Here is a 21,156-nt window from a genome sequence, read left to right as displayed (position 1 = left end):
AAATTATGCCTTGCAGCCTCCCAACACCTAACATAGTCACCTCTTTTAACCTCCAAAGATTTCTGTATCTCCCATTAGGAACGCTGTAATTAATAAGACGGAATTTGCTTTGGCAGGACCTTAAGGGACTCGGTGTGTACAGTAGCAGTCAGGTGTTCCAAGCAGACAGGTACGCCTGTGGTAAGCACTTTGCTTTTATATGCATAACTGCTGTCGCTGCAAAAAGCAGGTTGAGGTCAGTTTGGAATAAAACAGGTTGGCCATTAAAGGAAAACCTGTGTGCATTTGGAAAATGTAGCATTCTCTATTCTACTGCTCTGTTTTTCCTGCCTTTATTTAACAAGGAAAGCCCCACTGTGTTCACCAGCTGTGCAAAGAAAAGCCTTCTAGCAGGTGAAGGATTGGCCAGAGTTTTATAAACACATTAAAAGTTTTAAACAACTTATATCATTTGAAATATCAAAAAATAAAAATAAAAATCTTCACACATACTGCTTTATTAAATTGTTTTAAATGAATTACAACTCGATAAAGAACAAAGTTAATTTTACAAATTCAAGCCAGAAATTATACTTTTAGATCCAAATAATTGCTCTGTTAAATGTATTTGCTCTAAAAGGTTTAAGTTGGATTATGTATTAATGTAGCTGCGGAAATGCCAGAAGTACCAAATCTTTGGCTACACATTTGACTCACATTTCTTCACATTTAGTGCATTTTTAGTGCAAGTTATGAATTTGAACTTATATATATATATATATAAGTTCAAGAAAAAAGATTTAACAAATATACTTAGATTTAACATTTTAAGACATATAGTTAGATTTGAATTTAAGATTTCTATTAAAGATTTTACATATATATGTAGATCTAAGATTTAAAATATATTTAGATACATGTTTAAGAATTACATATTGATTTAGGATTTAAACAAATATTTAAGTTTTAGATATAAATAACATTTAGATGTAGATATATAATGTAGAAATAAATTTACATATAAATATAGATATAATATTTAGATATGTATCAAACATTTATATTTAGTATTCCCCACTAAATGTGAAAAAAAATGCACTGAATAACTGAAATGTGAAATTTTTCTTGCTACATTTTTACATTTGGCTCCACAACAAATTGATGCCAGAAATCCCTCAACAGGAGAGTCTCAAAACCAAAAGAGGCCACAACCCTTTCCAGCCTACAAAATGTCACCTCCCTTGTCTGCTACTCAACACAATGGGGGAGCTCAAACAAGCAGACCTTCTCTGTTCAGCTGCTGTGTGAGTGTCTGTGGAAGCACTCAGCTGAGCGATGAATTGTAAACCAGACATAACAATGGGCAGGCTTTGGAAAACACTGTTTGTCTGCTTGCAAATCCTGTTTGTAACATGAGAGGGACTGATAATGAATGCTTGGAAGGCCTAAACCAAATCAGAGAACCTGAACACGATGAAACACATCTGGGTTTGATGATCGGAAACCCGAACACAAACATTTAGCCAACTGATGGACGCAATAATGACTTTATATTGGGAAATAGCCTGAAACAGATGGAATGCTCGCGTATCCACTGAATTATTGACCCTGCGGGAGCGAAAAAGGCTGGACGCTTATTGAAATTCTCCCTTTTCTATTTTCATTCAATTTGTGTATCATTAGCCTGTTTGTGGACAGGGAATGCAGACGCGACCAGCGTCTGGTCTCATGGATGCTTACACACTCGCACAGAATGAGTCTGTTTAATGGGCTATGAGCCAGCAGAGCGATGATTTCCCAGGAGAAAGAGCCACCAAGAACAAAGAGAACACAAACTGTTGCAGAGCTACAGGTAGGCCAGCGTGGCACCACTAAACTAGGAGGAAACAGCTGCCCACCGACCCCTTGGGACATGCAAGCAGCTCATAGAGTGAACGGCTCAGGTGTGCTTTACAAACAACGGGACTTTTTAATACATCTGCTGTGACATCTACTTTAGATCCACAGCCTCCTGCTGCTCCAACCACTACAATTAGCCTCAGTGGGCTTGTTTACGTCTGCGCCTCTCTGGCTCCTCATCCATTCGAGGTCAGAGTTTTAGTCGTTATTCTTACATTCGCATGAAAAGGTCCCTACATCAAGAAATAAGGCAGTAGCCTTTGCTCGTCTGTTGTTGGATGTGGGGTGTTGCATTGTTTCCAGTTAAATCTATCCCTATCCTTTCAAAAGGAAAATGTATTTTTTTCTGATTTTGTTTAAAGTTTGAATTTATAAAGCTGCAATAAAAGATTATATATCTATATCTATATATATATATATATCTATATATATATATATATATATATAAAAAAATATTTTACCGAGGATAGCAATAAATGTGAAGGGTGCTGTAATTTTCCAAACTTACACAAAGCCTAACTTTACAGGTTTGGTAACGCATTAAGACAAAATCAAACGTATCTTGCTATCTGAAAAAACAGTTGTCAAACAATTGCCAAGGTGCTGACTGTCTGGTCCAGAGATACGCATTTTATGGCCTGTGGGCCACATACGGTCTGCTGACCACGTTTTACCGGCCCCTGTCAGTTTTTAGTACACGTAAAATCCTATTTGTAACCAACATAAAATTAAGATAACTTATTTAATTAAGAAATGATAGAAGTGAGGAAAGACAGCCTGCCCAACCATTCAGAACACGTAGTTCCAGAGTGTTTCAACCAATGGGAGCACAGATTCAGAGCTCCACATGTTCTGACTGAGAGCCATCACACTGGTCCAGAGTGTTGCACTTAGATTGGTGGGCATATCTTATACTTTTGTTAGTTTTTCATTCTGCTTTGCATTTTGTTGTAGACTAATTGTATTTGTCTGAATTGTTTAATATTTTTTGCATATTCAATAACTTTACTAAGATTGTTGAGTAAATCTTAAACTTTTTAATGTTGTCTTTGGAGACGTGTTTATTTTGCAACTTACAAAATGTGTTTTGATAATACATTGCAATATTGCATCATTTGTACAATTAGAATTTTATATTTTTGCACATTTGAGTGTTTTAATTACAAACTGATGTCAAATACAATCTCTAAAAAGACCTAAATTGTGGGTTATAATTAGAATAGTGTAATTAATAATAATTGTAGTATTCTTTTGGCCTTGTCTGTGTACGGGTCAGGGTTTTTAATGCTGAATGTTCCTGAGATGGATTCCCACCTGAGCGGTGTGGTAAGGCCTATACCTTCCACACCTTCACACACAGCTGGTTAGACTTAAGAACACTGGCTGGCATTTTCTCACTCTTATTCTTCACACTCTGAGAATGTTTTGACTGTATCCTTCAGACAAGTTAGTTTTTTATTTGGGACTGTGTATGATAAGCTATTGTGTAGGATGTTCTCCTCATGGGAAGGATTTTGATATAACTAGAAGGTGAATTTGACCCATCTGTTGGGATGTTAGACCCAAGAAGTAACCCTTAGTCAAGTTATTTAACTGGCCGTTTTGTGTATTTAATCTTTTGTAATTTTTCTTTTTCGTAAACTTGAAGTTAAATCTCTTGTTTGATTTACTTAAGCCAGCTTGTTCCTTAAATCCAAATCATTGTCTGTGTGTCTCGTTTAAACCGTGCCTCTGCACTCCTTTAGTCTAACTTGTTGGTCCATTAGTGTAATTTATTCAACAATACTCATTACTGTGTTACATTATTACTATTGATTAGAGGGCAACAGTCTCGCTCACATGCCAACACTGCAGGAAGTCACATAATCGACTAATCACCTCCACAAGTATTCATCCATGTTAGGGGCTCTGCACGGCAAGTTTTCAAGCAGTTTTGAAGACTTCAGAACAGAGAGAGTGAAATGGACATGAATTATTCTCCTTTTACTTCTGCATAATGCACCCAGTGATTGATCTGCAGTCCGATGAGCTGATGTCAGATCATTTTCAGTCAGTATCACTGTCAGTTTTATCCCTCAGTAAAGGAGGAAATCTGTCCACCCTTGAGGAAGTACGCTCAGAAGATGGTGGTTCTCTTTAGAGCTCCCTACATCTGCAAACAAGCAGAAACAAAACCAGATGCAGATCCCCTCTCAACTCAATATGTTTGATCAGAAGGGAAAAATATGATTAATTACAATATGAAAACTTAATGTCCTTCATTAGGACAAAACCAATAAGTAGGAGACAATCCAGTCCTTGTTTAGAGACACATGTAATTTAGGTGTCAGTTCCCTGTGTGACAAAATAACACAGAAGATAACAGTAAATATATATATATATATATATATATATATATATATATATATATATATATATATATATATATATATATATATATATATATATATATATACATACATATATATATATATATATATATATACACATGATTCAATTTGCTCATGCGGCAATATTGTCATGTTAGAGGTACACCTAATTTAGAAGGTTTGCTGTGAGAACCCATTTTTGTGCCGGGTTGCATTATTGAATATAATAGGAGTAAGCTCGTTTGATGTTTTCACATCTATTGCAGATCAGTGGAATAGTTGCATTAGATGTTTAATTTACCAATTCTATAATTCATCAAAGAATATGCAACATGATTTTGTTTTCTTTCTCTTCTTGAGTGGTGGGAGGAGGGAAGTGCGTTTACTGTTTCATTACTTTCATTTCTGGCAGAAATAGAGGCGTGAAGTGGAGCGAGAGCAGTCGGGTGAGGTATGGAGGGGGGGTTTAACAAGCGAGATGGAGGCAGACTTGGAGCTTGTAATGCCATCTCCACGCTCTGCTGGCCAAACAGGAGCTGATAGGGCAAATGTGTTTCTGCTCAGGTGTGTTGAATTATTAAACAGACAGCAAGAAGAGAGGCCAGCAAACATCCGCCTCTATGACCGGCTGTGGATGAGACAGTCAATCTGTGGTCGGGTCGGTCGGTGTGCGCGCATACACGTAAAAGCCAACGGTTGTCTGTAAAACATGGAACCACTTTTTGCCTCTGTGTTTCGGAGCACAAAAAATGACATATACATGTGTTTCTAAAAGACTCCAGATAAAAAGTCTTCACAGTTCTGACTCGTATTTCATAGAGTACTAATCCACATGTGTTGCTGCTGCACCCAATTTTGAATCCAGGCTCTGGGAAAGTCAGGTCAGAGCAGGTGAATCTGAGGGGTACACAGATTATTCTACAAATTAGCCCAGTATTAGCCATGAGTGAGTTGATACTGCCATACAGAGAGTCTGCCTTTAAGTCAGGCAAAGCAAGCGCTCCTCGAGTCTTTTAAATTGGTAGGTTTTTAATTAGCGGTGGCCGATGTCATATTGCTCAGAAGACCGTAAAATTACTAAAAAGTTGCTTTTCTTTAATAATAATGATAAACTCTAATGGATGACGTTTACAAATTCTAAACTAGGCATGGGCCGGTTATCCGGCTTTACAGTATTCTGCAATAAGAAAAAGTCATGGTTTCAAATCCCTTAAAAAGCTCTGTCATACCGGCCACGTGGTGTAAGCATTTTTTTTTTTATGTCTCGCTAGAGAGAAAGCGGAGGTCACATCCCTCAGATCATGTGCAACTGCTGTATCGCGACCCCTCTCCCCCGTACACCTGTGTGTAGCAGTTCAGGTTCTATGATGTTTGAAGGAGGTGAGCATCTTAAATCCCCTCCCATCGTCCATCTAAAACGACACCCAGCTACCATAAGTAGATGGACGATAACGGCCTGGAGGAGGAATGTTGCCCTGGGTGCAGAATGTGCTTGCAGACTGTAGCAGCCAGAGGAGGCAACAGACTTAACATGATAACATCTACGGGAGCTCCACCCATCGCAGTCGAAGGTTTTATGAAGTATTAACTCAGAGCGGCTGAATAGAAATGAACACTTTGGTTTCAGATTTTTTTTTATTTGTAATACTATAAAACCATGTAGCTATTACTTTCCTTCCATCTGACGATTATTTGTCGACTAGGCCCGTTTATCATATACAACCCTAATAAAAAGCTTGTGCAATTGTTCCTTATTGGTATCCTAATAAATACAACAATATGCTCACTAACCCTAATCCGTACCATAACAGGGAGTTTTGGATTTAAATGCATTGTAATGATCCTCGTGTGTTTGAGTTTTTTAGCTTCTTTTTTTTTGCCTCTGTATTCATCTTTTCCTGTTGTTTGTGTTCTCCAAGGTGTTGCCACATTAGTTCGCTCCTTTTCTAGCTTATTCGTGTGTTCTTTGTTCATTTAGAATTATTTCTGTTAGTTTCTCCCACGGGTTTGTTTTGATCTCTGTTCAGCTTCTTTCTGGTTAATTAGTTTTCCTCCCTCAGCTCCATGCCTTCACGCTGTCTCAGCTGTTCTTCATTATTGCCCAGTGACCTCACCTGCAGCCTACTGTCATTCACTAACCTGCCTCAGTATTTAAGCTTCTGATTTGTCATTGTTTACTGCAGGATTCTTCCTTTCTACTGCCATGAGCTCTTTCGCCATCAGTCTGTCTCACGGCTCATGCTGTGTTCTCTTTGTACCGTACCACATGCAACATCTTCACTTAATTAATAAAGTATTCTGCACTTGGGGCCTCCTCAAACCACCTAACATGACATGCATAGACCCACTGAACCATTAAAAGATTGAAACAGTCTTTCAGTTAGTATAAAATGAGAAGTTAAGTTGATTTCTATGCATGATCTAAATAGTTAAACAGTTAATCCAAAAATAATTAGAAGACTAGTAAATAATGAAGATATCTTAAATCAGCTAGAGGAAAAGAGAAATTGATGCAGACCAAAACCTTTGGCTGAACCAGTTAGCTGAACAATACATGAGCTGTGAATTTTTTTATTTAGCCCTGCTATAATAAATAACCTAAATTGACAAGAACCAGGATTCATCCTTGAGAGACCCACTGATGGGAATAGCAATCTGGTACATCAGTCTAATGAGAGGGGCAGGATGTGAGGGGGAGAGTTTGAGTGGGATCATAAAGCACCCGGAAAGGAACAATGTTTACGGGAGGGAACATTAGGCAGTAAAAGGCTAAGAAGAAAAATGTATTGACCAATGTCCATATGATTCTGGCCTGGTAATACGCATCTAATAAAAGATTAGTTAGTGTACTAATAAATTAAGATCAGGATTTTTTGCGCACTGCTATGTGATATAATTAAATGGAGGGTGATGGATCTACAATAAATCCTTGTTCATGCTAGCAAAGAAGCTGGAAGCCTACGTTTGACTTGATTACTGAGACATAAAAACTAAAGAGCCCAACAAGGAAATCCTGCCATTTCCACCGACAGAGAGTTTCGACTCAGCCGCCGAACTAGTACCGTGACAAGTTCTGTTGCTGCGTACAACAAATAACAAGGTCTAAAGGTCTCTTGTCAAGATCTGAATTGACTAATTCTGCTTTGTTCTGCTTTGCGAGAAACACGGAGCAAATTTCTTTCTACAAAGTGCATTAGAGAAATGCAGCGTGTTTGAACTGTGGAATAAAACCTGTGGAAATTACATCTGTTTTTTTCAAATGCCATTCATGTTGCAAATGACACTGAGCAAGAGTCAGAATTGCTTCTCAGATTAGCAACATAGAGAGCAGGTTTTCATAGAGCTGCAATGGAAAAAAGTAGAAATTCCTTAATATTTTAAGTACTACATGGTTTTAGCCATTACATGAAATGCTCTCCACGTTGCGTGCGCTATTTAGATTTCACATGGGACACTTTTACCATCTGTGCTTTAACTGCACTGAACTGAACAGTTTGTATGTATTATTAAGAGGTCAATAAAGTATTTAGATCCTTTATATAAGAATAATAAGTAATACATTTGACTACAATTGTATTTCTACATTTTGTTTCATTTTTACATTTTTGGTTCTTTTGCTGGAGCACGTCAAAAGTCCGACATCTCATAGGTATAGTACTTAAGCATCAGATGGTAAAGTAAGTCAATTTTATTTAGGCAGCAGCAACATTTTATTGTTAAAATCAAGTGCCAAGAGCTCCAGATTAAAATTCAACACAAAAAGACCAATAAAATAAATTGAGGCACATCACAACTCAGAGAATGTTGATCAACCAGCATCATGAAGACCAAGGAAGTAGGCGGGTCAGAGATAAAGTTTAAAACAGGGTTAGGCTTTAAAGGATAACCGAAGCTGTTAAAATCTCATACACCGTAACAAATGCAGGACGTGTCAGATGTTTTTTTTCTGAAGAGATAAAATCCAAAAAATCCAAAAATTTGTAGAGGTTTGTGGTTGTAATGTAACAAAATATGAAACGGCTCAATGGGGTATGAATTAATTTACAAGATAGGTAAAAAAAAACAGCTTTTTGGAATCAAAATAATGTATGAAGACATGATCGTGATGGGGCTAAATAACACACCTTACTATAAACCAAACAAACTTATACCTAATTCTACTTTTTCATCCAGTTCCCTGCTTTCATTAGAAATATGAAAAAAGCATTGTGTTCGTTTATTGTAGTTCTGCTGCAAACATTTGCGCTGATTCCACGTTATCCATAAACCCACATGCACCTCCTTTATGGAATGAGCCTTAGAACGGAGATTTGCCGGGGGATCAACTGTGACCCGTGTGACCTCGGCGTGTGCCGTCATGTCACACACCGACCAATTCTTTAATCTCGGCTTTTCACACTCCGCCGAAGAAAGGCCGCTGCCTCTGCCTCCCTCTGCCTCGCTCACTCGAGGGTGCAATGATGAAGGAGATGGAGAGTGAGCAGAGTGAGATAGAAAGAGGGAAGGTGACGGAGGAGAACGAGAGGAGTCGCTGTGTGAGTGATAAAGTGCCTCAGGCTGCCTTAATGAAAAGCCTCTCGTGGCGATGGAGAGATTGCCTGTGGAATGGGCTGCTGATGGGAGAAGCAGCAGCTCGGTGCAAAATGCAGACTAATTAATGTGTTGAAGGGGGTCGGGTGACAGGGGGGAGATTAGAGCTACTCGCAGTGCAACCTGAGCTAAGGAGAGCTGGACCAGTACGCCTTACATTCAGCATGAAGGAGCAGCAGAACATGGGTCTCCTTGGAATGACGTGCTGCTGCTAAGCCTCAAAGTTTCCATTATTACTGTTTACCTGCAACAGTCTCATGTTACATAAGCAGATGTACGTGTGAAGGATTGGCATCCTGAATGTGTTTTTACACAAATGGTGTTTCCATGGACTTAACCATAAGCAGCCATCACCATTTGCTATTTCTGTTTGAACGTTTCATGGGGCGAATATGTATTATTAATGCCTATAGTGCACCGTGTGGATGAGTGAAAAAAACTGAAAATACTCTCAGGGAGAGCCGTTCCTGCTGATGCTTAATGCTTGCACAAAAAAAAGCAAAATTATCTGGATGGTTGGACGCACTAAGAAAAATGATGTAATATGATATTTGTCTCACTTGGGTCAAGATACTAAAATGAATCAGATTCTTTTATTGTGCAAACATGTATTGTTGGATAGTTCTACCATTAAAAACACAATTTGTTCATGATAATATGTTCAAAATTAAAACTTGCTCTACATTGCAATGCATATATGTGAGAATCACGGAGTAAAGATTTATTAACAAATAAAACTGGCTTATAGTTATAACATAAAGCATGTCATTTTTTGTATAATTTATTGCAGCTTTACAACCTTTGTTTGTCAGCCATGTTTTTATTACTGCTTACTCAACTGAGTTGGTAATAGCAAATGAAAAGGGAGATATGGATATTAAATTACTTTTTTTGTGTGTTAAACCTGAAAAATATTTATGAAGAAGTAATGAAAGAAATCCCACACAATCAAATTCAGTGTAACTAATTTTGCTGTACTGACTGCTTGTTATTTTATATGTAAAATGAACATAAACGCTATAGTTATTTGTTTGTTTACTTTCACGTTAGTTTTTACAATTGAATCAGTAAAAGCAAAAATTTATAAAAGTAAAAACTACAAAGACAAACTCCTCTGTTATAGCGAGATATTCAGGTGGAATAATCCTTTAATCTGTCAAAAAAGGAAATGCAGTAATGAAAGTTGGTGTTTTGGCCGGTTTTCATACACTCTGTATGCTTTCAGAGTGAAAACTGTTGCATTTTTTTATGACTGAGTTGGACACCAGTTTAATCAAATTGCATTTTATTAATGAAAGCTGACGTGTTTTAAGATCTGACTTTGAAAGGTGAGATTGTTACTGAACCAAATGTTACCAATTGTAATTTTTCACTATTCATGCATTTCAGGGTCACCAAATACAGAAGCTATGTTTCTAAAAAATAATGGGACTGTAGGAGTGCATAGTATATATTATACCCCCTTTCTTATTATATAGCTACAATTAGTAGTCTGGATCCTTTCACATCTCGGCCTTGATCCAATTGTTGGATCAGAGTTTTTCTCTTTTAGAGTTTATATTTGTTCTTTAAAAAATATTGCTTGAACCTGAATAATATCTCCTCTTCACATTTTAAGGCTCAGGGGAAATATGTCTTGGTACAATTTGCTGTAAAGGTGTGAATCATAAGCCAACAATACTGCTCAGGTGTGAGTGCAATTAAAAGATGATTAAATAATGTGGCTACAGAAAAAGATATATAAATAAACCAACACAAGGCTGAAGTCTCCAGAAAAAAAAGATAATTTACTTTTGTTATCCCACTATACCTCTGGAGTAATCAGGAAACCAATAGGTTGCTCTGCGGTTCAGCAGTCTGTAGAAATGATATAACTCCTGCTGTTTTTAAGGCCTGGTGTACATCTGCTCGACTAATCTGCAAAGTGTATTTGATACTGCGGTTACCCTGATCTCCTAAGTCATCCAGATTGATTTACTTCAAGATGGGACTGCTAAATGAACACCTGTGTCAAAGCAAATCACACCAATGGCACAAACAGGGAGGGGAAAAGTGATGGGAACAAACATGGACAAAAACAGAACATGAGAGAGAGTCGCCAGCTGATTGGACACCTGGAATGACAGAGGCGTCAAAGGTCATGGAAAAGCTGTCAACCTGCCACTGCAGTGGCTTTTTAATGCATTAACACCGTCTTACATCATATGGGCTGACTGAAGTAAGAAACTTCTGAAAGTCATCGTCTGCCAGTCGGCCTGTTATATTTATATCCTTCCTTATCTGCATTGTTATCTTTTATCATTTCAGCTATGCAAAATAACAAGTGGCTGACTGGCAAAAAAAAAAAATCTGAATTTCCCACAGGATTAATGATGTAGCTGAATCTGTCAGACCCCCCCCCCCTCCAAAAAAATAAATAAAAATAAAACACAAAAGAACAAAGATGTGCAAGAAACTCATTAGTTAGCTGAATTTAAGATGCAATCCTGAAACATGAGCAGGGGATTTTAATTATATCAACGCAGATTGATTGACACGTTCTCAGACAAACCTTTACTGGATCTCCTATGAGTGTGAATCAGCATTTATAATGAGAACTCATTTGGAAAACACATCTATATTTGGAAACCCACAATGAAAATCCATGGGGAAAAAATAATAAGGATACAGTAATAGCCCTTTCCGGCTGAGGAGGTAATTTTATTTACTGAGTGTATAATAAATAACATTACTGCTACAAAGTTAAATGCACGGGAAAGTGATGTATTGATGCATGCAAACTCATATTGAGCAGAGACGAAGATTGGTGTAAGTTGATTTTCATAATTTATTTTATGAGGAGTAATTTTTCATAATAAAAGCCTGGCCTTTTGTGCAGACAGCTTAAACTATCATTACAATTTTATTATCTGTATTGCAGCTAATAGCATCATTAGTCTATGTTTCATTGCTGCATCACTGCAGCAACATTTTGCTCTATTGATAAGCTGGAGAATAAGCAGCGAACAGTAAAACGTTTTTTTTTTTTTTGGCACTAGTGGCCTTTATTTGACACTTAACTGACAGGAAATGGGATTGGAAGTGGAGGGGACTACGTGGCAAAGGTCCACGGGCCGGGACTCAAACCTAGAACGGCCATTTAGAGAACTGAGGCCTCCGTACATGTGTGTTCTTCTCCTGCGCTGCTGCCGCACCCAGTAAGCAAATTTTTAAATATGTGTCTGAGGTTAAACAAGTTAATTGGAACTCCAGAAAATCCTAATCCTTTTATTGCATGTTGCTGTATCATAGCAAAACACCACAACACACATTTCCAGTTTTTTTTACTGAATACACACTATATGGCTGCAACATTCTGACCAGAGACTGATCAGGTGAAACAACATTAATTTTCTTGTTATAATGGCTTATTTTAAAGGATGTATTAGGGAACAAGTGAACTCACTGGCCTTAACATTAATGTGCTAGAAGTAAAGCAAAAATGGGCAAACGTAAGAAACTCTGACAGGAGCCTTGTTAAGATTATTTGACAGCTCAGAAATTAAACCTCCGCAGCTACAGTACCGGTGGAAAGAGGTCAGCAAATATGATTCAGAATACTCATAAACCAATCAAAATATAATACAGGGGAAGCAGATAACCAGTCACGAGTCGCATTCTCAACGTCTCAAGAGATTACAGAGATTAAATAAGCATTCAAACTGAACAACATGGCAATAGAGGGAGGTTCTTGATCTAAATAATCCATGCTTTTAGTCTTTCACTAGCCCTAACTGTGGACCAAGGATTTATCAGGGGAACACAAAGGACCAGGACATAGTACAGAGCAAATGGGGTCACACTATGAGAACAGTATACTAGAAAACTACAGTTTGCTGTCAAGTCTAATGTTACTTTGACAGATACCATCATCTTATGTGGTTACAAACTTTCAATTTAAAGCAGTGCCCCCTTTTAGCTTCAAAATACCAACCAAGCACAGCATATACAGAGTATCTAATCCTGGGTTTTTGTCAAATTTCTGCCAATACAGCCCTGACCTCCGGGTCTCCAATTAGATGTCTGGAAATGTTTTACGTCATCTTACCCTGAGATGTTAACAGCAGATCCTTTACATTGTGTAAATTGGAAGATGAAACCACAATAGATCTGATTGGTTTTACTTGTACATGCCTGCAGATGCTTGATTGGACTAGAAAAAATGCTCCTAACCCATTTACAGAAATTAAGACTTTTGGATGGGAAGTAAAATTAAAAATAAATAAATAAATAATTGAAATGTCCTTCTATTCAAGCACTTATGATTGACTGAGAATCTACACCAAAAAAATGTACATGATCTTCATAAATGCTCATGTAGGTGGTGCATGTCAACGTAACGCCCACATGGATAACAGAACCCAGCAGAATATTCCCAAAGCATCACACTGCCTCAGCAGGTTTGACTTCTCCCCACTTCACATCCCAGTGTAACGTGTTTTCCAGCTAAGTGACTTACCCACACCTCACCATCCATGTGATGTAAAACAATACATGATTGATCAGATCAGGCCACCTGCTTCCATTGCTCCAAGGTCCAGTTCTGCTGTAGCCTCGTGAGACCATCCTGATCTCGCGAGCTTTCAAGGTTTCACTCGCAGATCAGTCTGGCTACTCTCCGTTGAAGAAAATTTGGAGCCGTTCACCAAACGAACGTCCAATCAGCGTTGGCTTTGAGGCGGGTTGAGGTGTGACGCAACGGGAAGCGCGTCAGTTCAGTCTAAAGAACATGGCGGCTTCAGCCGATGAAACTAGCGTTAGCGTGGCTATCGAGCAAGTTTTATCGGAATTACAGAGCATTTCTTTGCTGAGCTAACGAGCCTTTACCTGCAGCAGCAAGAGTAGCTTGGCTTGTGGTTGTGTTTTCGTCGTCGCTCGTAACAGAGCGAGGACGAATCTGATTGGTTTATTTGGCCCGTCTTTTAGTACAGGGGCCATAACAGGGGCCAGGGCCATTTCTACTGGGGCATGGGCCCCTGTTGGCCCCTGTCTAGAACCGCCCCTGCCTGTGCCCATTGTTGCTACTTCTGGTAGTGTATAGGATTAATCATTGGCATCCAGCAATACAGCTCCATTTACAACAAACTACATAATGTGTTCTGACACCTTTCAATGCAAACCAACACTAACTTCTTCAGCAACTTGAGCTGCTTTAGTTCATCAGTGAGATCAAACCACATGGGTCAAGTGCATCAATGAGCCTTGGCTGACCCTTTCGCTTGATCCTGGTCCTTGATTAGTGTATTTTATAACACGCAAAAATGGTATAAACAGCTTGGAAAACGTCGACTTGAAATCTAATTCCCAAAGTGAAATCACACAGTTGTTTGATTATCTTGTTTGAGTATCTGCAATTCAAGATCGCAGTTATGGTGGGTACCTTGACGGGTTTCTTGCGTGCTGGCTCTGCTTCGTTGTTCTCAGCCTCCTCATGTTCCTTGCAGCCTTGGGGAAGGTTGGAGTAGTTGGCCAGGGTGCTGAGAAGAGATGACACCATAGGCCTGGTGTCCATCTCCTCCTGTAGAGACACCATTACACAGATATAGACAGTTAGCGGTGATGTAAAGTTTCTATAAATCACTAGTAGGCCTACGTAACTGGTGACTTGATTCATGAGTTGCTCCATGCGCCTTGTTGGATCGAGCATCCCATTAAAAGCAGATTGTAAATACATTTGTGACGAGTGTAGGTAAATTGTGTTGTTTAAGTCCTTTCCTGTGGCATTTTGAGAGTTGGTTGCCTTAACACAAGGCTCTCATATGCTCTTCATATAATTACTACCCTCATTACTTCAGGGGGTATTTTCCACCATTAAATAGGGAGAATGAGCAAACCCTGTATCCAACTTTGCAAACATGTGTTTTGATCTTTTACATGGATGGTTGGGTGCCTGTGCACGGCAGCTTTTACCTCAAACAAGGCCATGTTCTTGCCGTCATATTGCTGGCTCTTTTCAGCGGCAGCTTCACTGCTGTTGATGAAGGGGCTGCTCTCTTTGGGGTTACTGTCACCTGAAAAAGACAAGACATACACAAACTCCTTTTAGACCAAACCAGCATGGACCAAGCTTTTTGAAGTCAGATGAAATCTTTTTTGGTGAAGAGTGACTTTTAAAAGCACACAGATTTTTAGATAGATTGCATTTTGTGTTTAAGCGTAAAGAGACCCACAGAAGGTTTAAAGTACAGGATGTTAGCCAAGAAAGGACGGGAGGCTCATCATCTCTGTCAGAGGGGGAAAGAGACAGAACGAAAGCTAATGGACTGTGCGATCACAATATGTGCAGTGCTATATATCCCATATGTCCAAGACCAGAAAGTCTCAATCAGCCTCATGCTACACTAAAAACAAGCACATTCCTAGTTTAAAAACGATTACCACTGAAACATCATAAGGAATCCTTTCCAGCTTCTTTGTCAACAATACCCTGCGAGGAAGAAGCAGAATGATGTTATTTTGGCTGACAGCTAGCTTAAGGCACCAAGACTCGATGTGGAAGCATCTGTCCACAAGTTCCCACGCTTGGACCTAGAGCAGGTCCTCAAAACAAAACCAAAAAAAGTCTCAAAATGAAGGGATGGAACACTGCAACTAACTTTCTGCGTTATTTTAATTGTCAGTCCATGATATCATTTAAACAATCACTGATTTCATGCATCTGACCCTGATAACACCCTTTTTTCAGCATTACTGAACTAGTCCCCTCATGTTTAGTCATTCCCTTTACAGCAATATCTTTTGTTTTATTTTATTGCATTGCTACAGGAGTTTATTGGTAGGCTTAGGTTGTAGTAGATTATTATTTTTATTACCAAAAATAATATTCACAATAATCAGTGGGACAGAATAGTTCCTAATAGAGTAATATTGTAAAAGACCCATTCCCTTATTAATAAAATTCTGTTATAAACATTTGTGTCTATATATCTAAGTCTGCCAGAATACTGACAAGCTCAGTAGCTAAATCCTCTTTAAGCGCCTTGATATTGGGGCCGGCCCACAAACAATTGTTCGAATGACGAACATCTGAAATCACAGTGCGCATGCCCAACACGCTCTGAATAGACTTTAGTGGGGCACAAATACTACGGCCCCAAGCTTGGATTGTCCAATAAAAATATTGGAATTGCACATGTTACGTTTACATTCTGCTAGAATCATGGGCTCATGATTGCCCATTTAGTGTTGGTTGTCCTTGCAAGCTCATTGAGGGATCGATGTGAATCTTTTCTGTTTAATAAATTAACATTATGACTGAGCCTTTATTTGCAATTTTATATATAACAACGTTATTACATTTAGCTTATATAAAATGCAATTTCTAGTGTGTTGGTTTATGCTAACTTATCTGTTAAATTTAAAACTCATCAAAGTCAGGTTGTGTGCAGCTATAGGTGTCGAGTTTGTGTGCCCCACTTAAATTATCATGCTAGAGTCGCCACTTTAGACAAATCTAGGGTACCTACAGTGAAAATCGGTCCCTGTATGCAGAGAAAATAAAGCCTGTGCAATTCTGCCTCAGTTTAAGTATTTGGGTGTCTTGTTCACAAGTGATGGAACAAGAGATGGACAAACGGATTGGGTTGTTTTCTGCTAGTAATATGGGCGCTGATCCAGTCTGTTGTGGTGAAGAAAGAGCGCAGCCAGAAAGCTAAGCTCTGTATTTACTGACCCTCACCTATGGTCATGACTGAAAGAACAAGATCCCAGAAACAAGAGGTCAAAATGAGCTTCCTCCAGAGGGTGGCTGGCTCAGCCTTAGAAATAGGATGAGGAGCTCAGTTATCCAGCACATCCCACAGGGAGGGGACCAGTCATTGAGTTGTACTCATAGATGAAAAATGGCCTGGAAGCTACCAAAACATGAGATCAGTTTAGTGTTTGATGAATGTCATGTCAACGAAACAAATAATTATAAAACAGAAGACTTAGAAGTCATCCTGTTGTAAATGGCTTTCAGGTTCAGCATTACAAGCAGAAATTAGCAAAACCTTTTTTCCATTGAAGGCTGCTCATGTTCAGGATTGTGTCAGGCTTATCTGAAGCAGTCACAGGTTTTAAATGAGAGGCACAGCCAAGACAGATTTTCCATCGCATGACTGCTGAACCTTTTTATTACACTGTAAAGTGTGAAAAGATAAATGTGAATACATGTGGTATAACCAGCAGCAATTAATCAGGATTTATACTAACAGGCGTTGTGCCTCTGGCACAATGGTAAATCATCGTTATAGCAATGCTGGGAAAGATGTGGTTGTTTGTTTTAATGGACAACCATAGTTCATATGCAGAAAATAAACCGCTGTGGCTGTAGATTACCAAGGTGAGCTGGTCTTACTAAACACCTTTACAAATATCAAGACTTGTATTATATACAATGCCAACAGAAGTTTGCATCCACATATGTCATATTAATTTTGGGCCTGTAATGATGCATTTGAACTGTTCTTCCTGGAGGTGGGATGATGATATAACAACCTTAAACCTACTGATGATTTTCCCTAATCCCCACAAGGTCAAAACAATATATTCAGGGTCAAATTTACAGGTACATTTAAAGAAATCTCAATATCGTGAAAAACTTTCTTTGTCTCTCATTTCAGAAAGTGATACTCATATACTGTATTATATCAGTTCTACAAGTAAAGGTACATATTTTAATTCCTTATTTCTTGTAACTTTGATGATAATGTCTTACAGATAATTAGAACCCAAAACGCAGCTTCTAGTGAAAAGGTTACATATTGGAAACTCATGGTATCACACCCTCATTAGTTAATCAACTCAAGATTTTAAATGCTCTCTCAGTCTGAGTCTGTAGGCTACACAACCATGGTGAAGATTTCTGACTGGACAGATTACCAGAAGACGATCATTGACATCCCCACAACGAGGATAAGCCACAAAAGATCATTGCTAAAGAAACTGGTTGTTCACAGAGTGCTGTATCTAAGGATGTTCATATAAAATTGAGTGTCGTAGGAAAAGGAGCACCAGCAACGGCGATAACTGCAACCTTGAGGTGATTGCCGAGCGAATTACATCCAAGAATTTTGAGAGAAATACGCAAGGAGTGGACTGAGGCTGGAGTCAGCACAACAAGAGCCACCATGCATAGACGAACCCACGCATGGGCTGTAAGCATGTTACCTGGGCTAAGGAGAAAAACCAGTGGACTATTGGTCAGTGGTCCAAAGTCCTCTTTTCAGATGATAGTAAAGTTATTATTTAATTTGGAAATCAAGGTCCCAAAGTCTGGAGGAAGAATGGAGAGGCACATAGTCCAGGTAGATTGAAGTCCAGCAGGAAGTTTCCAATCAGTGATGGTTTGGGGTGCCATGTCATCTGCTGGTGTTGGTCCATTGTGCTTTCTGAAATCCAAACTCAATGAAGTCATCTACCAGGAAGTTTTACAACATGCTTCCTTCTGCTGAGAAGCTTTCTGTAGATGCCGTTTTCGTTTTACAGCAGGACTTGGCACCCTCCCACGCTGCTAAAGGTACTAAAAACTGGTTCAATGACCTTTGTGTTCCTGCTCTTGATTGGCCAGCAAACTCACCATAGCCAATTTACGAAGTGTTGTCAAGAAGAAGATGAAAAACACCAGACCCAACACTGCAGATGAACTCGCTGTGAAAGAACTCTGGGCTTTCATTACACAGTTTAGCAGAACCACAAGCTGATCACCTCTATGCCACGTCGCGTTAATGCAGAAATTTAGGCAAAAGGAGGCCCAACCACGTATCAAGTTTACAGAAATGAACATACTTTAAAGTAGCCTGACATTTTTGTTGAAAATATCCTTTTTTAATTTATGTAATATTCCAATTTTCTGAGGCACTGACTTTGGAGTTTATCTCCAAGCCACAATCATCAAAATTAGAAGAAATAACAGCTTGAAATGCCATTACATTATAACAACATTAATGTATAACCAAAATAATAGCACAGGTGTTGTCTTCGGTTTTATGTAACAGAGGATTTGGTCTGCAGATGTGTTTAAAACGTTTGATCACAAATCAACAACACCTCATAGAACATAGAAAATGTCAATAACTCTAAACAGTATTACAGGGCCACAAAAAAGACAAAGCTAATTTCAGACGCATTTGTCTTTCTCAGAATTTAAGCAGAAAAATACAAGAGAGCAGTTTTATTCTCACATCAGTCCTTCAGTTTTACTTTTTTATTGCTAAAGGAACAGGATGTGCACTGCGTGAAAGTTTCAGAGTTAGACCAAAAGATAAAAGGAGAGAAAAAATAGGAGCATAACCCGCATAAACTGAACTTAGAACCCGTTCTTTTGCTAAGTGTGAACTGGGACAGCGCTGATCACTGCTGTCAATCAAACCTTTGGAAAGGCACCAAAGGACGAATAAAAATATCATAACAACTTTCATATCAGCACTAGCCAGACCAGGAATGATTAAATTCAGAAGCGCTTTGTGCACCACAAACAGCAAAGGTCTTGGTCTTGAAGGTTGCACAGTGTCAACTGTCTCATTTGCACCTTCGAGCATGACTTGAGGGAGACGGCAGATTGCTCTCCCTCTGGCTCTCAGTCTTGTCTTGGACTGAACACTGTGAGACCGAGTTATTTATAGCCGGGGTGCTGCAGCCATGATGTCGGAGCAGCGCTAGCAGACGGCACCGCGTTTTACAGAGACAACGCAATAGGGCCACTCAGACAGAGGGCACAGAGAAAAGGGGGGCAGTGTTGAAGGATTCTTTAAAGAGCGGGGAAGTGAAAAGGTAGCAGTAAGGTGAAAGGGGTGAAATAAAACGAATGCAGATAAAAAGATGGACGGAGACGCGGAGAGATGGCGTGAGAGTGAACAGGAACAAGGAGAGCAATAAAAGCTCAGGATGAATTGGGAAGCCACAGAGGGAGTAGAGCCACACTCATTTCTGGCTGTAAAATGTAAAAAGCTCCAACAACATTTAAGGGTCAGCTCACTCTGACCTGCAGGTTAAAATAAACATAGCTGGTAAAAGGGAGACTAAAGTGTCCTGCAAAGCACTGGACAAGATGTGTGGAATATTCTGTTATTTTACTGTCAGTTTCTGTCATCTATAAATGGTGATGGATGGATGGATGGATGGATGGATGGATGGATGGATGGATGGATGGTTAAGGAGTAATCCACAACATGCAATAAATGGAAAGCTAATTATTTCTAACCCACATCAACATTTCTTTACCTATTTTCAGTGACTTCCTAATAGAAACATAAGACAAAAGCTAACAAATTCACTGTGTTAATATATGTGCCTGCACAACAGTGTTTTAGTAAAATACTTTGAAGTAAACAATTATTAATAACAACCAACCAAAACGATCAAAAAGGAGAACCTGCAGATAAAGCATTAAAGAAACAACTACATTCAGGTAATGGGTTTCATTTCTTACTGCCAAACACCATACCTGTCCTTGTTGGCTAAAATAGCAACATTTTACAACTTTTGGGTATCTTATAGAGCATTGAACATAAGAGGCATTTCTATTTGTAAATTTGTAATTTTGAATGGTTTAAAATCATATAAGCTGAGCAGTTCTTAAAAAGAACCAAATGGACAAGTGTTAACACATACAGACCCACAGACCCATGGGAATAAAGGATTGGGAGACTATTCGTTCTCATTGTTTAACTCTACCTGGCTTTTTCCCCCTCATCATCAAATAATTTAAATCTCATTCTTAAAGGAATTACAGATTTCTTCTTTTTTTTTGGCCAGTTCTGGCAGGAGTTTTGCTCTGACCCCATCCCCGAAGCAGCTTATCCATTCTCAGTCTGATGGGATCTGTACAACAATGGCTCTCGCTATCAAAGCTTCTATTTCTAATCGAAATGCAGAACTCTGCCACGCCGTGTCTTCCTGTCTTCAATAATCCATCATCGAATTACTAAAGTTTGCCTTCTGAGATTTCTTTAATAGCTGGTGCTTAGTGCACAGAGGCTTATACAGGGCTTACTGTCATGCCATCAACAAAATTAAAGACTTTTCCTATTTCAGCTTGTTTGTGTGCTTTATGTGCCTATTATGCAGATACTATATTCCCTCCTAACTAGCTTAATATCAAATGAGCAAAAAGCAAGTTTTGAGTCAAATTGTGTCTTTTTAAAGTCAATTCATAGCAAATCCTTCAAAACAAATCAAAACTTTATGCAATGATTAGATTTTCAGTCAATGTTAAGTTATCCATACAGAAAGCTTTAATTTTAAACAATCTAAATTCAAACTGGTAAGAGAATTTCCAAAGCTCTTTAATCAAAAGTAT

General features: G+C 38.7%; 1 protein-coding gene across 3 annotated transcripts in view; it reads right to left on the bottom strand.

Annotated features, from left to right (window-relative positions):
* slc12a5a (solute carrier family 12 member 5a) overlaps positions 1–21,156 on the bottom strand; it is a gene marked incomplete at its 3' end in the record, with an annotated part of 215,384 nt that overhangs the window by 47,515 nt on the left and 146,713 nt on the right. For all 3 annotated transcript variants that reach the window (XM_021317851.2, XM_021317852.2, XM_012865116.3), the window contains 2 exon segments: positions 14,257–14,394; positions 14,787–14,887. In XM_021317851.2, coding sequence (XP_021173526.2) covers positions 14,257–14,394; positions 14,787–14,887 — 239 coding nt within the window.

The sequence above is a fragment of the Fundulus heteroclitus genome, chromosome 20 (genome assembly GCF_011125445.2).
Source record: "Fundulus heteroclitus isolate FHET01 chromosome 20, MU-UCD_Fhet_4.1, whole genome shotgun sequence".
In the NCBI taxonomy this organism is placed as follows: domain Eukaryota; kingdom Metazoa; phylum Chordata; class Actinopteri; order Cyprinodontiformes; family Fundulidae; genus Fundulus; species Fundulus heteroclitus.
This window is presented reverse-complemented; position numbering and strand designations above follow the sequence as displayed.